Source organism: Calypte anna, chromosome 13 (assembly GCF_003957555.1).
Source record: "Calypte anna isolate BGI_N300 chromosome 13, bCalAnn1_v1.p, whole genome shotgun sequence".
Classification (NCBI taxonomy): domain Eukaryota; kingdom Metazoa; phylum Chordata; class Aves; order Apodiformes; family Trochilidae; genus Calypte; species Calypte anna.
Window position 1 is genome coordinate 16,354,168 of NC_044259.1, and position 18,730 is coordinate 16,372,897.

The 18,730-nt window shown below is 49.8% G+C and overlaps 1 protein-coding gene across 1 annotated transcript in view; it reads left to right on the forward strand.

The window, feature by feature from the left end:
- Nucleotides 1–898: 898 nt before the first annotated feature.
- PDLIM4 (PDZ and LIM domain 4) overlaps nt 899–18,730 on the forward strand; it is a 31,534-nt gene continuing 13,702 nt past the window's right edge. The window contains 3 exon segments of the mRNA XM_030459398.1: nt 899–1,095; nt 11,227–11,341; nt 11,344–11,377. Coding sequence (XP_030315258.1) covers nt 1,003–1,095; nt 11,227–11,341; nt 11,344–11,377 — 242 coding nt within the window. The 5' untranslated portion in view covers nt 899–1,002.

Genomic DNA, 18,730 nt, shown 5'->3' on the forward strand with positions numbered 1-18,730 from the left:
GTCACCCAGACCCATGGAAAAAGACTCCCCAGCAAATGGCACCTAAATCAAAGGCAGCAAGAAGGTGCTTGGTGAAACTGGATTTGTCAAACAATGAAGCCTTTGTTAGGGCCTTTTTTTTGAAGTGGGATGTGCCAGCCCAGCCCTCTCCAGGAAGAGAAGGAGCTTTCCCAAGGCCAAGCATTTTGAGTTTTGCTTCGTTTTTAGGGAAGGCTGAGCAGCCACACGGCCCCCCTGGCCCTGCCACATGGCTACAGAGCATCCCGTTCAACACCTCAGCTCCTGGGTGCTGATTCAGCTGTACCAGGATGCTCTGGGTTACCTCCTGCTGTCCCCAAGACCCCTGCAAGGCCACAGGGATGCTAGGGAGCATTGCCCAAGTGATTCCCAAGCTGCTTTACTAAATCCAACCAAATTATTTCCTCAGAAATGTATCTTTTGGCCAAGGGATAATTGATAACCGTGGGGGATTCCCGAACTACTGTAAACCCGATTATTCCCTTGCCATTTTCTCTTTTGTCCAAGCAATATCAACCTGATTATTCCCTTGCAAATTTATCTTTTGGCCAGGCGATAACCATGAGGGATTCCCAAACCCGACCTGATTATTTCCTTGCAATTTTCTCCTTTTTTCTTGCCTCCAACATACTGCTTGCAAACAAGGAGCACACAGTTACCCAACTATTACATCATTTTCCTTTCCTTCTAGGGCACGAACACTGAGTAAGTGGAGGCTTTGACCGCACCAAATGAACACGCTTCAGCCTCCTACTGCGAGCAGTCGCTCCGACTCCCACCGGTGATGATGTCCCGGGGAAAATACGCGGTAAAGCTCTCCTCCACCACAACCGGGACGGGGCGGCTCCTCCTGCCGGCCACGCCCCACTGCGGGGCGGGCTGAGGAGGCGGGATCGACCCGTCCCGGCGATCCGGAGCCGCGCGAAGTGCTGTGCTCGGGAGTGGGAGCCGGAGCCGGGCAGGGAGAGCCCCAGCGTTGCTGCCATGTCCCACTCGGTGGTCCTGCGTGGTCCTTCGCCCTGGGGGTTCCGTCTGGTAGGCGGCAAAGACTTCAGCGCCCCGTTAACCATCTCCAGGGTGAGCCGGGACGGGGGGGACCAGGGGGAACCGGGGGTCGGTGATGGGCGGCGAGACCGGGGCTTTGGTACCCGGGGCAGCAGAGTTTGGGCTGGTTTATGGGGTTTTGTCTGTATTATTCCATCCGAACCCGACTACAGGCAGGTAAGGACTGTTCCAGCTGCTCTCTCCTCTGGTTTAACGCGGAGCAGCTTTCGTTCTCCATGAGGTTTTCTTTTTTTTTTTCTTTTTTTTTTTTTTAATGTTAATTCATAAAGCTCAGCTTTCAAAGTTTTTAGTGCTCAGAGCTACAGAGGGCTTGGACTCATGCCCTGGCCCAAGTTCACAGGCTCTGGGGGTTTTTCACGAGTCAAGTCAGCAAGAAGTTTCTCCGCTGTGTTATAGGGGTCCCTTTGGGCTGGTTGTAATTACTGTGGAAGTGCACTCACACTTGTGTTTAACCTCCCAAAGAAGTCTTCTGGAAACTTCTTTGCAAAGCCACCGTGGCTAGCTCAAAACTGGCTTTGTGAACAGGAGGGAGATGTGAAAAGAGGAGGGAGCCCAGCCCTGGGCTGTGTGATGGATGAGGAGCTGTGCCCCGTGTTCCCATCACCATTGGGCTGCCCTGGGAAAGGGTTGGACACCTGAAGTGTAAGTTGGTTGTGGTTTTGGGTGGTTTTTTTGTTTAGTTTTGTCCGGGGGGTATTGAAAGGCTTTCAGAGGAGCTAGAACTTAAAAATAATTGTCGTAAGGCTGTTGGCCTTCTGGTTGTTCCTCTGCAAAACGTGTAGCAGAGAAGGGAAAACGGGCACCCTGAGTTTGAAGAAAAAATTACGGAAAAGGGGATGTTGGAAAGGGGCTGGGTTTGTGTTTGGGTTCAGCTCTGCTCATCACACAGCTTCGGGTCTCTCTCTTTTTACTTTGCCCCTTCCCAAGTGTTCCCAGACAGGGATTTGTAGGAGGGGAGGGATGGAGAAAAGGGAAAAGAGGTTGGGGAGCAACAGCCCTGAGGTTGTTGGGGTGGCTGTGCTGCCAGGGGGGCATTTTTGGGTAGGGGGAAGTCCTCTTCCTCCCCCCAGTAACACGGGATGTGTGGCAACAAAACAGAAAATTGCCTCTTGGCTCCAGTAGAAATGTTCCTGGTGTGAGGAAGAGTGTCTGGATTTAGCAGAGGGAGCTTGGTTTTCCCCTTCCTTTGAAGAGGGGGAGAGAAAAAAAAACAAAAAACAAAAAACAAAAAAAAGGCAAAAGAAGTTTAGTTTAGCATTAAAGAAGAAAAACCAAAGCTTGCTTTGGCCTGGCCAGGTGGCTTTGCCAAATGTCCTGCTTTGATTTGTCAAACCTGGGAGGTGTGAGGGTAATAACAATTCTCATCAGGCTTTTTTGGTTACGAACACTGGTGGTAGGGTGGTGTTTGGTGTCCCTGAGCGTGGCAGCTTTTTAAAGTAGAACTTTTTTTTCTTTTGCTCCTGCTGAGGAAGGGGTGATGCTCCCAGCTGCTGCTCTGCAGGGTGGCAAACAACTGGCTGGGAATGGAAATGTGGGTGTAGGGTGCTCTGCTCGGGCTCTCCTCTTTTAACCCAAGAAAAGCCCTCACAGGCTGGGAAATCATACTTGAAAATGTTAAAATTGGGTACGAATTACCTTCTGCTGCAGCTCTGGGCCAGGGGGGGTGCAGGAAGGGGCTGCTTGGGGCTCCCCGGGGAGCTGGGGCTTTGCTTGGGGTTGGGTTGGAGCAATTCTGCCTCTTTGCAGAGAGCTGAGTGTGGCTGGAGAGGTGCCATGGTTGCTTTTATTTAATTATGGCATTGTCTGAGCAGTAAATCTCTGCTTGAAACCCAGGCCAGGGGGGTTGGGTGAGCCCCAAGCTCCCTTTGCCTGGGTAGGAGGGAGGGAGCCTCTGATTGTTGAGGTTTTGGGCTGCCTTCTGCTCCCTTCCAAGCCTGTGTTTTTTGCGTTTCCTTTCCTTCTTTTTATTTTTAAGGTTTATTTGCCTTATATTAAAATGCCACGAAATTATGGAAGGTATTTTGAAAAGCAGAACTTCTGCTGGGAGGCGGGACCAGACTTGGGGACTCCTGCATCCAGCTGGGAGCCTGAGATGTTGACATGCTCCGGGTGTGCTGGGCTGCCAGAGGGATGTGGGTTTGATTCCCCCTCCTCCTCTGGCCAAAGGAGAGCTGGGGATTGAGGTGCCACAAGGTGTTGGGGCTCTATAGCTCTCCCTGGGCTGGTTCCATTGGGAATTTCTAAGCTGCTGTTTGGGATTCGGAGCAACCAGAGCCACCCACGTTCAGCTCTGGGTGCCAGAGGCTGGCTGTCTCCTTAAAAAGCACAGATTAATCTGTGTAGGGTTTGAAAAAAAAAAATGATTTGATCATTAATAGGTTGGTTTTCTCTTTGCTGAGCTACTCCAAGAAGCAAATTTTCCCCAGAGCTCTCAGGAGCTGTAGGGAAGTGTTGCTGCTGCAGTGAGTGATGCTTTGGCTTTGCTGTCTGCTGGGGGACCCAGGAAGGGTGCAGCTGCTTCCCCAAAGCTTGTTTGGGTGTCAGAGCTCCAGGATAAGTGAAGGCAGAGCTCATGGATGTTGCATTTGTGGGACCTGAGCCCCCAGTGTCACTGCTAGAGGGAAATCAAGACTTGCTTTTAGCTTTCAGTCCCCCTGCAGGGTCACAGGATTGGTGCAGCTCATGGTGCTGAGTCCCCATCCCTGGCAGCTGTTTGGTGTTTCCTGAGAGCAAGGAATGATGTCTTTGGTTTGACAGCAAGTCACTTCTCCCTGGGCTTTGATCCATCTGAAGTGGTGATGATCTGATTGCCCAAGTGACTGGGAAGAGCTGATGATGCTGAGCAGTGCCCTGGAGAGGCTGGAGCTGGAGTGGTCACTTCTGCAGTATTAAAAATAAAAATATCCCTTGTGCTTTTTCCTGTTTTTTTGGGTTTTTTCTTTTTTTTTCAATTTGTTTTGTTGTGTTGTGGTTTTTTTCTATTTATTTTTTCTCTCCTTATTTCTTCTTTCACTTTTCTGGGGGGACCCAGCACATCAGCACTGGTTTAGGGGCATGCAGCCCCCAAGGGGGTGATGCTGGTGAAGGAGGTGATGCTGCTGCATTGTTGGCACAGGGTTGGGAAGGGAATTGTAGCTTGAGGGTTTGTTCTGGGGGGGGAAACTCAGCTCCAGCAGAACAACCCTGGTGTAATACATCCTGCAAGTGGTGGTGACTCCTCCTGGGGGATGTGTATAGGGGTAGGGGAACAACCCAAAACACCTGCTTGGAGTTGGCTGTGATGACTTGATAGAAAGTGCTTTTAAGCTTGTAATTAAGTTTCTGGAAGGTTGACAGCTGCTTTTCTGGGGTTGTGGCAGGGTAAAAACTGGACACTGTTTGCCCTTGGTGGGCAAGGGACCTTTCTGCAGGGCCAGTGGTGCCTTGGACCTGAGGAATAGAAATGGAATAAGTGACTCAGGTGCTCTCTGCTGAGCTTGTAACCACCCCAGGGAGTGCTGCAGCTCTGTGTGGGATGCCAGTTGATCAACCCCTTGCCTGGGATTAAAAACTAATCAGTCATTAGTGTAAGTAAAGGAGCTGAATGGGTTGAACCACTTGAACTTGCTGGTCCAGCTCCTGGAGCACTCGGTGTCCTCATCAGCCCAGCTGAGGAAATGTTAATCCAAGCACTTGCTGCTCTCAGACTCAGAGATAAATTACTTGGCTAAACAGATAGCTGACAAATGGACCGATTCCAGTCTGGTTTTTTTTTCTTTCAAAAGGTTTTTAATCCAGTTTCCCTTTCTCTGCTGCCTTCAACACCGCTTTGCCCGGCGGAGCAGCAAAAATGCATTTTTCAGCTTGGGGCTGTAAGACAAGAAGGGTGAGGAATAATTGCTCTGCCATCCATTACCCAGGTATTGTTTGAGTTCAGGGTGACTTTTAAACTTCAGCAGCTTTTGTGTTTGCTCAAAAACCTGGCCTGTGAAAGGTTGGGATGCTGGAGGAGGAATTCCAGCAAAACTCTGGTGGATTCTCTCGGGGCTGCTGGCAAACACCTGGGCAACCTGCTCCATTTCTCAACTATTCTCATGGTAAAGAACTTTCTCCTAACATCCAACCCAAATCTTCTTGGATTTAAAACCATTGTCCCTCAACCTGTCACTCCAGACCCTATCAAACCCTTCCATAGGCCGCTTTAGGTGCTGGGAGGCTGCTGGGAGGTCTCTCTGGAGCCTTCTTTTAAGAATGGCTTAAAAAGCCATAAAAAATGGATTTAAAAAAAAGGATTTGATGGCTTATGAAATGGAAATGATGAATTTTCTGTACAGAGCTCAAGTAGCCTTGATAAATCCTCAAACCAGGACCTCAGCTGATTCCCACTGACCTTTGGTGCCTGCCCAGCCTTCCTGAGCTGGTTGCATATTAATTAATGTTTAACAGTTCCAAGTGGGATAATGATTCTTCTTGTATTTATTTCATTGAAGTGGAAGGAAATAGTTTTGCTTTCCATTCTCTTTGGTTCTCATTATTCTTCCCAGGATGAGTGGGAGCTGAGGGATCTGGGTGGCCACACTTGGAAGCTGGTGTGGTGTTTAACAATTAATCTGCACTGCAGATAAGAACTCGGGGAAGGACAAATCTGTTTGTTCCTCAAGTTATTCCCTCCCTGAAGCTTTATTTAATTACTGAGAGAGAGAGAGGAATAAATCCCTGTGCTGGTTCAGGAGGCAGCACTGGTGGAAAATGTATGAAACCTTCCTGCTGACTGTTGTGATGGAGCCCTCTGAAAATCCTGAGTGGGGAAGCAGTGATTCCTGGAGGTCCATGCAGGACCACGAGCCTGGGGGGAATTCAGCAAAATAAACCCAGCACACCCTTAACAAACACTCCAGGCCCTTGCCAGGGTGAACAAAACCAGATTGGGCTTGGTGTGACCACAGGATTTGGAGTTGGGGCTGGGGGAGGTTGGGTGGATTTCTTTTCTTTGATTTTTTTTTTTTTTTCTTTTAAATGATGTCATTTCTCTGATGCCTTGAAGATGGAAAGATTGCCTGTTGGGACAGGAATTGGAAGCTGGTTTGGGAAAGTACATGGTTGTATCACAGATGATTCAGGGATAAAAGAGAATTAAATTAGCTAGAATTCCCCAAATGCCCCTGTTTAGTGGAGGAAGCATACAAGGGGGATGTACATGAAATTATCATCTTTTTCTTAAGCTTTGGTGAGGTATAGCACAAGAGATGAGGAGAATTCTGTCCCTGCTGGGGATGGATCACTCCTTTAATTTTTATACAACTTTGCCATTATGGATTCTGTGGAATTAGTGCAGGCAACTTATTTTTTTTCATATTTTCAGGGGAAAACTCCTGTCACAAGTCTGAAGGAGTCCCGTGGCAAATCCTAGAAGGCACAAGGCCTCTTCAACCCCACTATTCCTGACTGAATTTGAATTTCTTGTTTGCTCTCTGAGCTCTCCAGATGCCTCAGGGTTCTTAGGTACCCAAACACTTAGGGAAAATGTTTTTATTTTTGAAGTCATCTGTGACCACAGGTGCTGGAGTGTGAAAGAAAACAGCAGATCTCTCAAGATGTGGTAGCATCGATAAAAGTGCCAAACCAAACATGTTCACAGCAAATATTCTGCTTGATTTGCTGCTGGAGCAAACCCTGATGGGTCTCACCAGAGCCTCTCAATGCCAGGGGTTTGTCCCCAAAACTGGGTGATAAAGTTGTGTTTGGGCTTTCAGGACTTGCACAAAAAATTCAGTTGAACCCAAGGAGATTTAGGAAGGGTTTTCTTGCTTTTCTTTATTTTAAAGGTTTGGGAAGATAGAATCAGAGGATCGTGATGGATCCATCCCAGGAAACTGGCTCTAAATTTGGCTCTGGATCCATCAGTTCTTGGACTCCAAAGGAGTTTTAAGTGTCTTGCCTTTTATAACACTTGTCCTCTGCTTCTTTCCCTTTTAAGCTCTGAAGTTTCATCTTGTCTTCAGCAGCTAAATGAAAAAAATAAATAAATAATAATGTTGTATAACCAGTGCTCCTGGTGAGGGGCCACACAGCAGATCCAAGAGGTGTCTCCTGACACCTTGGAATTCCTCTCCAAGCCACCAGAGAAATGGGAATGGCTCGGGGAGGGATGTGGGTCAGCTCCAGGCATGATGCTTTGAAAGAAGAAGAATCATGGAAAGAAGGCTTGATTTTGGGGGGATCTCTATTAGTTACTCAACTCCTGGTTTTTCCTGTTTCCAGAGAGGTCATCATCTGCCATAAGGTCATCATCTGCCATAAGGTCATCATCTGCCATAAGGTCATCTGCTGCCTGCTTCCTGGTAGTACAACAAGCTGCCTTTGTTTTAAAGCTGAGAATTTGTCACATTATCTTGAAAAGCCTCTCCAGGAGGCCTTTAATCAGGGCCTTTTGATCAGGCTGCAGAGCAGAAAATGTCCCAGAACAAACTCCCATTGATGGAAGGGTTGGGCAGGGTGGTTTGGGTGGCACCTCCCCTTTTAACCCATAAGAATCTGGGAAGTTGGCTTCATCTCTTTTTTTAAATGGAAGGGATGTGGCAGAGAGGTTGGTCTGAGGAGGTACCATTGCTTAATTTGAGTTAAAACTACTTGGGGGGGAAAAAAATCTTCAAGTTTTTCTCTCCACCAAGAGCTGGGCAGGTGAGGGGGAGCTCTGTCCCTTGTCCTCGGCTCCTGCCATGAAAGGAAGTTTTGGGGAGGTGGATTCTATCAATAAATGAAGATAGGACCAGAGGAAATGGGGGGGAAAGAAAAAAGAGAAAAGGTTAAAAAAGCAAAGTTTAAAAGGGAAAAGGTTGAAAAAGGAAAAGTTGAAAAAGAAAAGGGAAAAGGTTAAAAAAGAAAAAGGAAAGGTTAAAAGGGGAAAGGTTGAAAAGGAAAAAGGAAAAGTGAAAAGGGAAAAGGCTGAAAAAGGAAAAGGGAAAAGGATTAGGTTAATAAAATTAACCTTTCCTCAAAGCACTGATTGCTTCTGTTTGGCATTTTTTTAGCTCTGGGGCTGAGTTGTTCCCTTGGGGCTGTCCCTGGGTGTTGGGATGCAGGCAGAGGACACAGGGGGGGACTTTGTGCTTTGCCCTCCCTGCTTGTGCAACCCTGGCACCTTTTGCAAGCCTGACACGTTTCTCCTTGCTTTCCAAAGCAGGGGGGGAAGTGTGAGGCTGTGGGTGGTGCTGCAAGAATCAAGTCCTCTGGGTGCAAAAATAATCTGCTTATTAAAGGAGATTTGCACAAGCTTCCAAGAGCAGGCTGGCTGAGTGCAGCACTTCCCTACTGGCGTTTCTTTTCTTGGCTTGCTGAGCAGATCCAGCACTCAGTAAATCCTCCAGGGGCCAGATTAAGATAAGCACTGCTGGTTCCATGGCTTTCCAACCTGCTCCAGAACATCCACTTGGCTCCTGGAGCACAGGAGAGAGGTGGGGGTGAAGGTTGGTCACTTTGGGGAAGGTGGTGGTGGGGGAAAAGAATTGGAACAATTTATTTTTATTCCCCCCAACCAAAAAAAAAAAAAAAAAATTAGTAATTATGTTGATGGCTCAAGTTGGGCAAAGGAATCAGGAATCCTTCTCCTTGGAGCTGGGGGGATGCTGGGACCCAACCTGCAGCAGAGGAGGAGGCAGAGGGCAGTGGGAGAAGAGCTCCTTAGTGGTGCCTCTTGCTTTAAAATTCTTTTCCTGCTGGAAAAATATGAAAGGACCAAACCAGGCACCAATCTTGGGCCTCCAGCAGTATTTTTGGAGCTTGGTGCTATGCAGAGGATGGCCAGAGGTGTGTGTGATGGATGAGACCAGTCCTGAGATCATCTGCTTTTTAGAAAAGGGGGAGGAAAAACCCACATATTGGGTCTGGAGTGAATCCTTGAGCAGGAAGAGGCTGCTCTGGGGGCACTTTGGATCCTGGAGATTTTGCTGGGGGTTCATTCCATGCTCTGCAATCCCACTGTGTCCCACTGCTACAGTATGGTCAGCATCCAGGGTTGTGTTGGTTTTTTTTTTTTTTGGTTCTTCCACTATTTTCCATTTATAAATGCAATTGTAAATTAATTCTGGGTTTGAGAGAGAGAAATGAAGCAGCAGCTGCGTGGGGTTTGTGTTTTTTGGTGGTGTTTTTGGGTTTTTTTTAAGGGTTAAATGCAGAACATTGTTCTCTTTTGGCTTTGTTGGAGCAATAAACCCACCAGGTGTTTACACTGCCTTCCCACAGCAGCTGCTGTGCCTGCAGAGCCCAGGAAAATGCTGCTTGGGCCAGGAAAAAAAAAGCTGTGGAAACACGGAGTGGTCCTCCCATGGATCTGATCCTCTTACAGCTCCATCCTGCTGAGGATGGAGCCCTGGGGGGTATTCCCCTAGCCAGCCCCATCCTTCCACTGGTCCCAGGGGTCCAACAAAACTCCAAGTTGCTTTGATCTGCTCTTGGAGAAGGGTTCAGTCCTGCTGGATGGCACCCAGAAGGTTCTGTCCCCTCTCCTGGGTTGGCTGAGATGTCTCCAGCATCTTCACCCCATGTGTCCATCCCTCTGCTTGGGTTTTCTGTCCTGGGAAAGGGGCCTCAAAACCAGGAGGAGAAATCTTCTGCTGGATGTAATTTGTGGCTTTGGGAGCTTCCAGGCTGAGGCAGGACCTCTGCTCTGCTCCATCCCCCCCCAAAAAAAAGCCTGAAAAGGGGGATTGTAATGAAAATATTGATGTTTCTTTAACCTTCAGGGTTTGCTGGGGGTTTGGCTCTCCCTGCCACACACACTTGGTGGCTTTGGAGCCTTGAGGGAGATCCAGGTGGTTCCTCTCCTAAGATTGTCCCTTTTGCTCTGGTCCTGGAATGCCAGGAGCCACCTGGAGCTGGGAGGGATGGGGCTGGTCCTGGCAGGGACCCAACCTTGGTGTGATGGGCAGAGATTCCTCAGCTTTCCCAGGAAAAGAGAACCTGGAAAAAACCCAGGGGAGGTGAACGTGGCTCCTGGCCTCAGGTGGCTCGTGGTGGCCATGGCTTGATAGCTTCTCCAGGGGGATGGGGAAGGGGTTGTCCTGCTCCTTGTGTAAGGGAGCAGGGAACCCAAAATGGGGATGGGACCTGGGAAGGTGGGGAAGGGATTTTTTAGGATCAGGGGGAATGGGTTCCAACTGGAGGAGGGGAGATTTAGATTGGATTTTAGGAAGAAATTCTTCAGCCAGGTTGCCCCAGAGAGGTGGTGGCAGCCCCATCCCTGGAAGTTTTTAATGGATGGAGCAAGCTGGGCTGGTGGAGGGGAGGTAAAGGTCCCTTTGAACCCTGAAAATTCTAAATCAGGACTAAACCAAACCAAAAGCCCATCAGGCTGGGAGACCTGGGCAAGCCCAAGCTGTGCTTTCTCACTTGAGAAACCCCCTGGGTGGTTGTGGAGCATCAGGAGATGCTCTGGAAGGCTGGAGAGGAACTTGGAAGATGAGCAAAGTTTCAGCAGAGACACTCACCTCTCTCTGCCTCTCCTCACTTCTTGTTATTTCAAAAAAAAGAAAAAAAAAAAGTAAATGGAATGGTAATTTCTCAAGAAACTCATTTTCTGGCCTGTGGGGTTGGGCTGATGGTTGAGCACAAACCTTACCTGGAGCTGGTACCTGTGCTCCTCAGGAAAGAAGTTCTGAGATGTGTTAAGGTTCTGGCAGTGCCTAAAAAATTAAAAAAAAAAACCAGGAGGGAAGAATTGTGGGAGCCTGAACGAGCTGCCTGACATTCCCTGCAGGGCCAGGAGGAGGAGAAATCACTGGGATGAGGGCAGGAAAGTGATGTCAGGCAGAACCTCCCTGCTGGAGGGCTGGGCTCATCTTTCTGACCACAACATGAGCCCAAGAGGAGGAGGGTGGTGTGGGCTTGAGGGCTCAAGGAGGCTGAGAAGAGGGTGGTGTGGTTATTTTGGGCAAGAAAAAAAAAACAACAGGGATTTGGGGATGAGCTGGGAGGGGAATACTTTGATTTAAAGGTTTTTTTGTAGTGTGTGGTCCCCAAGCACTGACCTGAGAGCCCTGACCCCCAACCTCTGTTGCATCCTCAGCAAGAACTGGTCCCTTCTCTGCCACTCATCCCAAGGAAACTGGGACCTCTAAAACTGAGCCTGGACCTCTAAAACTGAGCCTTTTCTTTCCTCCCACCCAGATTAACCCTGGCAGTAAAGCTGCTGTGGCCAACCTGTGCCCAGGAGATGTCATTCTGGCAATTAATGGGGAACACACAGAGAACATGACCCACCTGGAGGCACAGAACAAGATCAAAGCTGCATGGACCAGCTGCTGCTCTCTGTCAACAGGTAGGTCCTGCCTGCTGGCTTTTTGGGGTCCTCCCCTGGTGTTTGGGTCTGCCCTGATTTTTGGGGTCCTCCTTTGTGTTTGGAGTCTTCCACCTCTCATTTTCCTAAATGTCTCTCCAATGAAGATGCATGAGGACCTCCCAAATCCCCTGGTTTTTAGAATTATTTCCAAGCAAAATGAAGGCTAAGGTGTTTGGGTTATTTTTTGGGTTGTTTTTTTTTTTTTTTGCTTTCCATTGGGATGAATTCTGTAGCTAAAGGTTCCTCATCCAAATCAGAAATCCAAGACAAAACAAGTGCTCCTTATAAGGCTCAGCCACAACAAACTTGATCTGTAGTGGAGGAAAAAACGTTTATGCAGTTTGCCACTTCAGATTGAAGAGGAATTTCCTGCTGGAAAGGGACATCCCTGGACTGTTTTGACATCCTTTAGGAAACCATGGACCAAAGCCTCCTGGGTTCCTCCTTGTTTTCCTCCTTGTTTTCCTCCTTGTTTTCCTCCTTGTTTTCCTCCTTGTTTTCCTCCTTGTTTCCCTTCCTTGTTTCCCTTCCTTGTTTCCCTTCCTTGTTTCCCTTCCTTGTTTCCCTTCCTTGTTTCCCTTCCTTGTTTCCCTTCCTTGTTTCCCTTCCTTGTTTCCCTTCCTTGTTTCCCTTCCTTGTTTCCCTTCCTTGTTTCCCTTCCTTGTTTCCCTTCCTTGTTTCCCTTCCTTGTTTCCCTTCCTTGTTTCCCTTCCTTGTTTCCCTTCCTTGTTTCCCTTCCTTGTTTCCCTTCCTTGTTTCCCTTCCTTGTTTCCCTTCCTTGTTTCCCTTCCTTGTTTCCCTTCCTTGTTTCCCTTCCTTGTTTCCCTTCCTTGTTTCCCTTCCTTGTTTCCCTTCCTTGTTTCCCTTCCTTGTCTTCCTCCCTGGTTCCCTCCTTGTCTTCCCCCTTGTTCCTCAGACAGTGGTGGCCAAAGCTGTGCCTGGTGTCCTAGGGACAGTGTGACTTTAGGAAAAGAAGAAAAAGGCAAAAACGAGAAAATCCTTTCCCCAGGTAGAACTTGGAGAACATCAGGGCTTGGAAAGGAGCTCTGGAGATCACCTGGATAACCTCCCCCAGCCCAGGAGGATGCCTGCTTTCCATGGGGAGCAGTTTTAGGTGGTTTTTCTGTCCCACACAGGGACAGGATAAGGGTTCCCCCTTCCTTGGGAGAGGTGGGAGCCATCCTGCAGGGATGGAAAGTTGAGCTGCTGAGCTCATTTGGCAGCACAAAAACTTCATCAGGACTTGGAACTTCCCCTGCAATGTGGCAGCGATTTCTTCTGGTGTGTGAGGGCTTCCTGGGCTGGATTCCCACTTTTACACCTCATTTTAACCCTGGGTATCCCCTGGTTTGCTGGCAGAGCTCAGACCCTTGAGTCCTCTCCTCCATGGGAGGTCTGGGGGTCATGGCTCAGCTTTTTTTTCCTCCTGGTAGCTGTGACCTCCCTGGGGGTTGTGGCCACCATCAAAGGGCATCTCCTCTCTTAAGAGGTGACTTCCCAGGGGTTGTGTCACCCTGGTACAGCTCTGCTCCAGCAGGAGGGGTGAGCAGGGGTGTCCCACCAGAGTGGGCACTTTCCTTGTGGGGGGATAAAGGTGATTTCTCTCTTGGGTTTCCTTAACAAACCTCCTGGGGGGCTGGAAGCTGCTGGGGGGAAGACTTCTGGCAGCAGGAGGGTTTGTGGCTTTGGGTTGGGTTTGCCCAGGGTGGAGACTTTTAACTGTGAGACCTCACAAGAGGAGGTGGAAGGTCCTCCAGAGCAGATTGGTGGTGGTGGTGGTCCCTAAGCTTGCAGTGATGCAGGGTTCCTGGGTGAGGTGGCCTGGGCTGGGCAAGGCAGGAGGATTGCAGATGTTCCAGGTTCTCGTGTCACAGCCAGGCAAAATGAAGTGCTGAGGATTGGAGGGGACAGGAGCAGGCAGGGGATGGTGACAGTGAGGAGCTGCTCAGCATGAGGTGGCACCTCTTGGGGAGGAGATGGTTGTGTTGGGTTGTGTTGGGCTGTGTTGGGCAGGGTGGGGGTGTGCTGGGTTGTGCTGGGTTGGGTTGTGCTGGGTTGGGTTGTGCTGGGTTGGGCTGTGCTGGGTTGGGCTGTGCTGGGTTGGGCTGTGCTGGGTTGGGCTGTGCTGGGTTGGGCTACATAGGGTTGGGCTGTGCTGGGTTGGGCTGTGTGTGGTTGGGCTGTGGCTGGTTGGGCTGTGCTGGGTTGGGCTGTGCTGGGTTGGGCTGTGCTGGGTTGGGCTGTGCTGGGTTGGGCTGTGCTGGGTTGGGCTGTGCTGGGTTGGGCTGTGCTGGGTTGTGCTGTGCTGGGTTGGGTTGTGCTGGGCTGGGCTGGGTTGGGTTGTGTTGGGTGGCTCCATGGAGAGCAAACACACCTCAGCCATGCTGGGAGGAGCCCCTGGGACTGACCTTTCCCTTCCTAGGAAAAACTGAAGGTTTTTTTTCCTCTCCAACAAGGACAGCAGCTCAGGTCCCACTTCAGTAGCTCTGTTTTTAGTTTGGCCCAAGGCAAGTGCTGGGTGACACAGCTCTTGGAGCTCAGTCCTGTTGGATCCAGAAGATCCTGCCCAGCCATTACTCATGGCTGGAAGCCTTTCCTTCCTTGGTGGGAGCAGATCCCTGCTCCAGGACCTGCTTCCCAGGCTTGGGGTGACCTGGGGGTGGGGAGGGAACCAGAGCCCAGGGCAGGAGTTGGGGGATTTTGTTGCAAAGTCAAGACAAGGAGGTTTAATCAGTGTTTTTTCAGAATTATATCTGAACTAATGAGCTTGTTGGGTGTAGTGGAGGTGGTAATGCTGCCTTTCCATGGGATGTGATGCCAAGGGGTGGTCCCTGGTCCTTCCAGCCAGCTCTGTGTCCTGGGAGAGGTCAGGGAGCTGGGGAGCCAGCCCAGCACCAAAGAGCTTCCAACCCTCTGGGTTTCCTCCATCCCTTGCCCTTTTCTCCATCACCCCCTGACATTATATGGGGCTGAATACAGAACAATATTGGGTTTGTTTTTTGCCCTTTCATTAGAAAGTTCAGCAGCAAAGTTGGAATGTTTTTTGGGGAGGGGAAGGGGGAAAGGCAAGAAAAGGGAATTACTGTGGGATGCCTGGAGACCAACGTGGCCCAACTGGTTCTGGAGGGGTTGGGGATGCAGGGAGCCCATGGATGTGATGGGAGGAGATGCTGATCAGCCTCTGGATTAAATTTCCTTCTCTTGAAGACACTTGACCACTCTGGTGGGGAAAGCAGAGCCAGGAGAGTGACTTCTTGTGGCTGGAATAGATTTCCAGGAGCGTGTAAAACCCCAGCACTTGGAAAGGAGCAGAGCTGGGGGTGTCAGTGGCACCAGGACCCCAGGAGAATTGGGGTGCTGAGGGTCCACATCACTCCCAGTGTGTCTGGCACAGGAGTCTGACAGCTCCTGGGAAATTAAAGAGGAGCATTTGGTTTCTCTCCAAGTTTCCCTCCCTGGTGAGGAACTCAGCACCAGATTATCAGCGAGCAGGGGAAGGGCTGGCACAGGGAGCTCAAAGCTGCTGAATGTTCATGTGAACAAGTGCTTGTCTTTTTTTCTTGTCCTTTCTTGTCCTGGGAGGCTGTCAGCATCCAGGCAAGTCCACGTGATGACTCTCTGGTCCAGAGATAACCAGCTCAGCAGCTCAGCTTGCCCTCTTCTTGCTTACCTCTGTCTCTCTTGTCTTCTTATTTCTTCTCAACACTTGTTTAAATGTCCCCATCTCCTCGTGGCTGTCCTGCAGCCCTCCTGATGGTCTTCAGATTGGGTCATACCTCAACTAACAGGAGCCCTGGGAGCTGGGTTTTGCTGAAAACACCTCTTGAGAAGAGGGTTGGGTTCCCAAAGGAGCTCAGGACCTGGAGAGGAGACCCCCCCAGTGCTGCTCCTGGGGACACCAGCACCCCCCAGACCTGCCCATCAGTGCCAGAGAGAAAAGGGGAGCCCAAAAAGGGTCCCCTGAACCTTTTGTCATCTGCCAACTGGGGAGGCTTGGGCTGCATCCTTCCTGGAGAAGCTGGCCCCAAGCCCATGTTGGGAAAGCTGCTGGATGTGGGATGCTGGAGCTCCCAGTGCCTTGGGGCCAGGGTTCCCCTGCAGCCAGACTCCCTGGAGGTGTCTGAGTGGCTGCTTTTATTCTCAGACAGCATTAAAATCTATTTTTTCTTGTTCAGAAATTCTCAGCTCTGTCCTCCCAAGGTCCCCAAGCAGTTCCTGCTCTTCATTCAGGATGAGAAATCAGCTGGGCCATGGCCCCAAACCAGGGAGCCTGGGCCAGCATCTGCTTCCCAGCTCTTGGATCTCAAGCTGAGGTGGCCCAGGGGCTTTTTCCTTTGGTGGCACCTGGAAGGGAGGGTGGAGAAGATCCCAGGTGGGAAGCAGCCCAATTACTGCTCAGGGAAAAGGGAGGTGGAGATCTTTGGGATTTTCCTCACCAGATGATGTGTTTGAGTGGCAGCCAAGGTTTTCAGAGATTTAAATAATGTAAATGTGTGGATGGGGGGGATCACATGGTTAAACTTGGGTTTTTGTTTGGTTTTTTTTTTCTCTCACTGTGGAGTTGTCTCTAAGTTACACGAATGAAGAAATTCCTTATTGGGCAAGATGTGTGCTTGCTGGCTCCTCCACCCTGGAGTGAAGTGTTCCTTTGATGTGCAGGGAGGAATTCCCATGTGCTGGGAGACTTGGTTTTAAATAATAATTAATTCTGATGCTGTTCTTCCCAGTCCAAACCAGTTACAGCCTTTGCTTTGACAAATAACACTGGGGCTGGTTGTACCTGGGGCTGGACTGGAGGCATCTTCCTGGCCAAGGAGGAGCCTCAGGGTGGATTTTTGGGTTTGTTTCCTGGCTGTGGTGTCCTAGTAGAACATCCTCAGAGGTTCAGGGTCCTTCTGTCTCCATGAAATCCTGGCAGCAGGTTCTTTTCCTTCCATTTGGGATTCATGTTGCCTGGAGGGCTTCTCCAGGGAGGTGTTCCCAGAGGTAGGAACTGGTTTCAGACAACCCCCTGGGGGGATGCTTTGCTCTGGGCATCCCTGGCAGAGCAGGGATGAGGGGCTGAGAAGAAGGAAGGGACATGTCCCTGGGGGGGACAACCCAAATTGCCAGGACAACCCTTTTCCAGCACTCACAGCTCCCATCAGGATTTTATTCCTCTCTGCTTGAGGCAGAGTGACCAGAGCCAAGGGCAGGACCAGGCTTTAACCACAGCCTGGGGAGGGGACACAACAACCCCAGGTTCCCTGGGGGACACCCAGGGTGCAGAGAACCCCCAGGGATCCCTGCACAATAAATTTCTGCTTGGAGAATAAGATTTTTCTCTTTATCCCCCCTCTCTGCCCAGAGACAGATTTTTCCCTGGAAATTTCTATGGGAGAAAGACTCAGTAATCAGCCTGCTGGACTTGTAGCCCCCCCAGAATTCCCCAGAACCTCCCAGAGCTGTTGTTTTACCTGGTTCCTCCCCTGCTTTGCTCTGGATGTGTTTGCCACGAGGCGTGGAGGCAGCTGGGGAGGAGGGGATGGATGCCAGGGTTGGGATGTTCTCAAGTTTCCAGGAAAAGTACAGAACTGCAAAAAAAAAAAAAAAAGTGAATCACAGCTTCCCCTCTGGAGCTCCTGGAGGACTCGTAGAAAGGAAAACCAGGCAGCATTCCAGAGCCTGGATGCAGAGCCATGGTTTCAGCTGAGAGGAATGAAGGGAGGAGAAATCCTGCAGCTGCTTCTCCCTGTGGATCCAGGGGTTCTGTGGGGTCTGTGGGTTCTGTGTTCCCTCCCAGCTCCAGCAAAGCTTTGCCCAGCTTGTCCAGAGGTGGAAGCCCCAGCAGGGGATGGACCCCCCCTCACTTTTTGTTTTTTATGGTGAGGGTCCAGGAGGAGGAGGGGAAGCATCCCCTGGAGCTGCTTCTGGATTCTCTTTAGCTCCTAAAAGGCCGTGGGGACCAGATCAGTTGTGGTGCTCCATGGTGGGGGGTGAGTTGGGTGCAGAAGATGGGCAGATCCTGGAGTCAACCCCCCCCAAAAATATGGTGTGCAAATTATGGGGGAAAATCCAGCAATGGGGTCATTCTGGGAGGCTGGTGTTGCTGTCACCTCCCCAGCCGTGTCCTGGGGATGCTCTGGTGCCAAGTGCTGAACTGGGGGTTGGGGAAGGGGATGGAGAAATAAAGGATTGAATAAGGCCCAGGGATGATCCCTCCAAGTTGAAAAGCAGCTCTGCAGATGGGGGGAGAGAAGGGAGACTCCCAGATTGCTGCCAGGTGAAAAAACAGCTTTGGGAAGAGACGTGAGCATCATGTGCAGGGAATGCTGAGTGTGAGGCTGAGCCTTCTCTTAGGGAATAAACCCTGGGATAAAAGGTGTCTGCAAGTTTTTATTTGTAGTCACATCTTGTTGTTGGGCTCAGTTCCCACCCAGCCCCGGGAGGAAGGGGGTCAATTGGTTTTCCTTAGGGTTGTCCCAGCAGGTGCTGAATCAGAGCAGGGTAATGATTTCCCTCCTTTAATCCCCTCCCCCCCAGCTGAAAACACTTTTCCCATCCTTCAGCTGGAAATTCAATGACTTGGAACATCTGATTTCTCACCCATCAGGTTAGAGAAGTGTGAGGAGGTTTATTTGGGGTTTTTTTGGGTTTTTTTCCTGTTGCCTAAACACAAAGCCCTGAGTGTTGGTAGCCTGCAGGGTGGCTTGGGGTGACCCTTGCAGGTCCTGGGGAAAAGAAGGAGGCTCCTTGTGTGTCCCAACCAAGATTTGTTGCTTTCCTCTGTGGTGGGGCTTAAACCCTTCTTTTTCCAACCTCTGCAGATAATGAAACTCCAGCTGAGTGTGGCAGGGGCAGAGTCCACCCAAGGATTCATCACAATAAATCCAGGATTCAGAATAACAGGGGCAAAGCCAGGAATGTGTAAACCAAACCAAACCAAACCCCCCCACCAGCCTGGCTGCTGCTTTCTTCATCTGAAGTCAGTTTCAGTCCTGAACCCCACACAAAGTTGTCCTTCAGGAGAGGGTTTGGGCTGCAGGGTTTTAATACCTTGGGACTGGCATCTTCTTTATTGACCACAGGGTTGGTCCTGAGGGTCATTTTATTTGTGTGTATCTTCATTCCCTGGCAGGCCTATAGAAATATATCTATATATATATATAAAAGTACTTGTGGGGGTTTATTTGTTTTCAAGATGTCTGAGGGTTTTGTTGGTTTGGGTTTACTTTGGTTTTCCATTTGTTTGGTTTCAGATTTGGTTGGGGCTTTTTTGTTGTGGGTTTTTTTTCCAAGCAATTTTTTTTAAAGCAATTTTATTATTTTTAAAGCCATTTAAGTGGAGTTTAT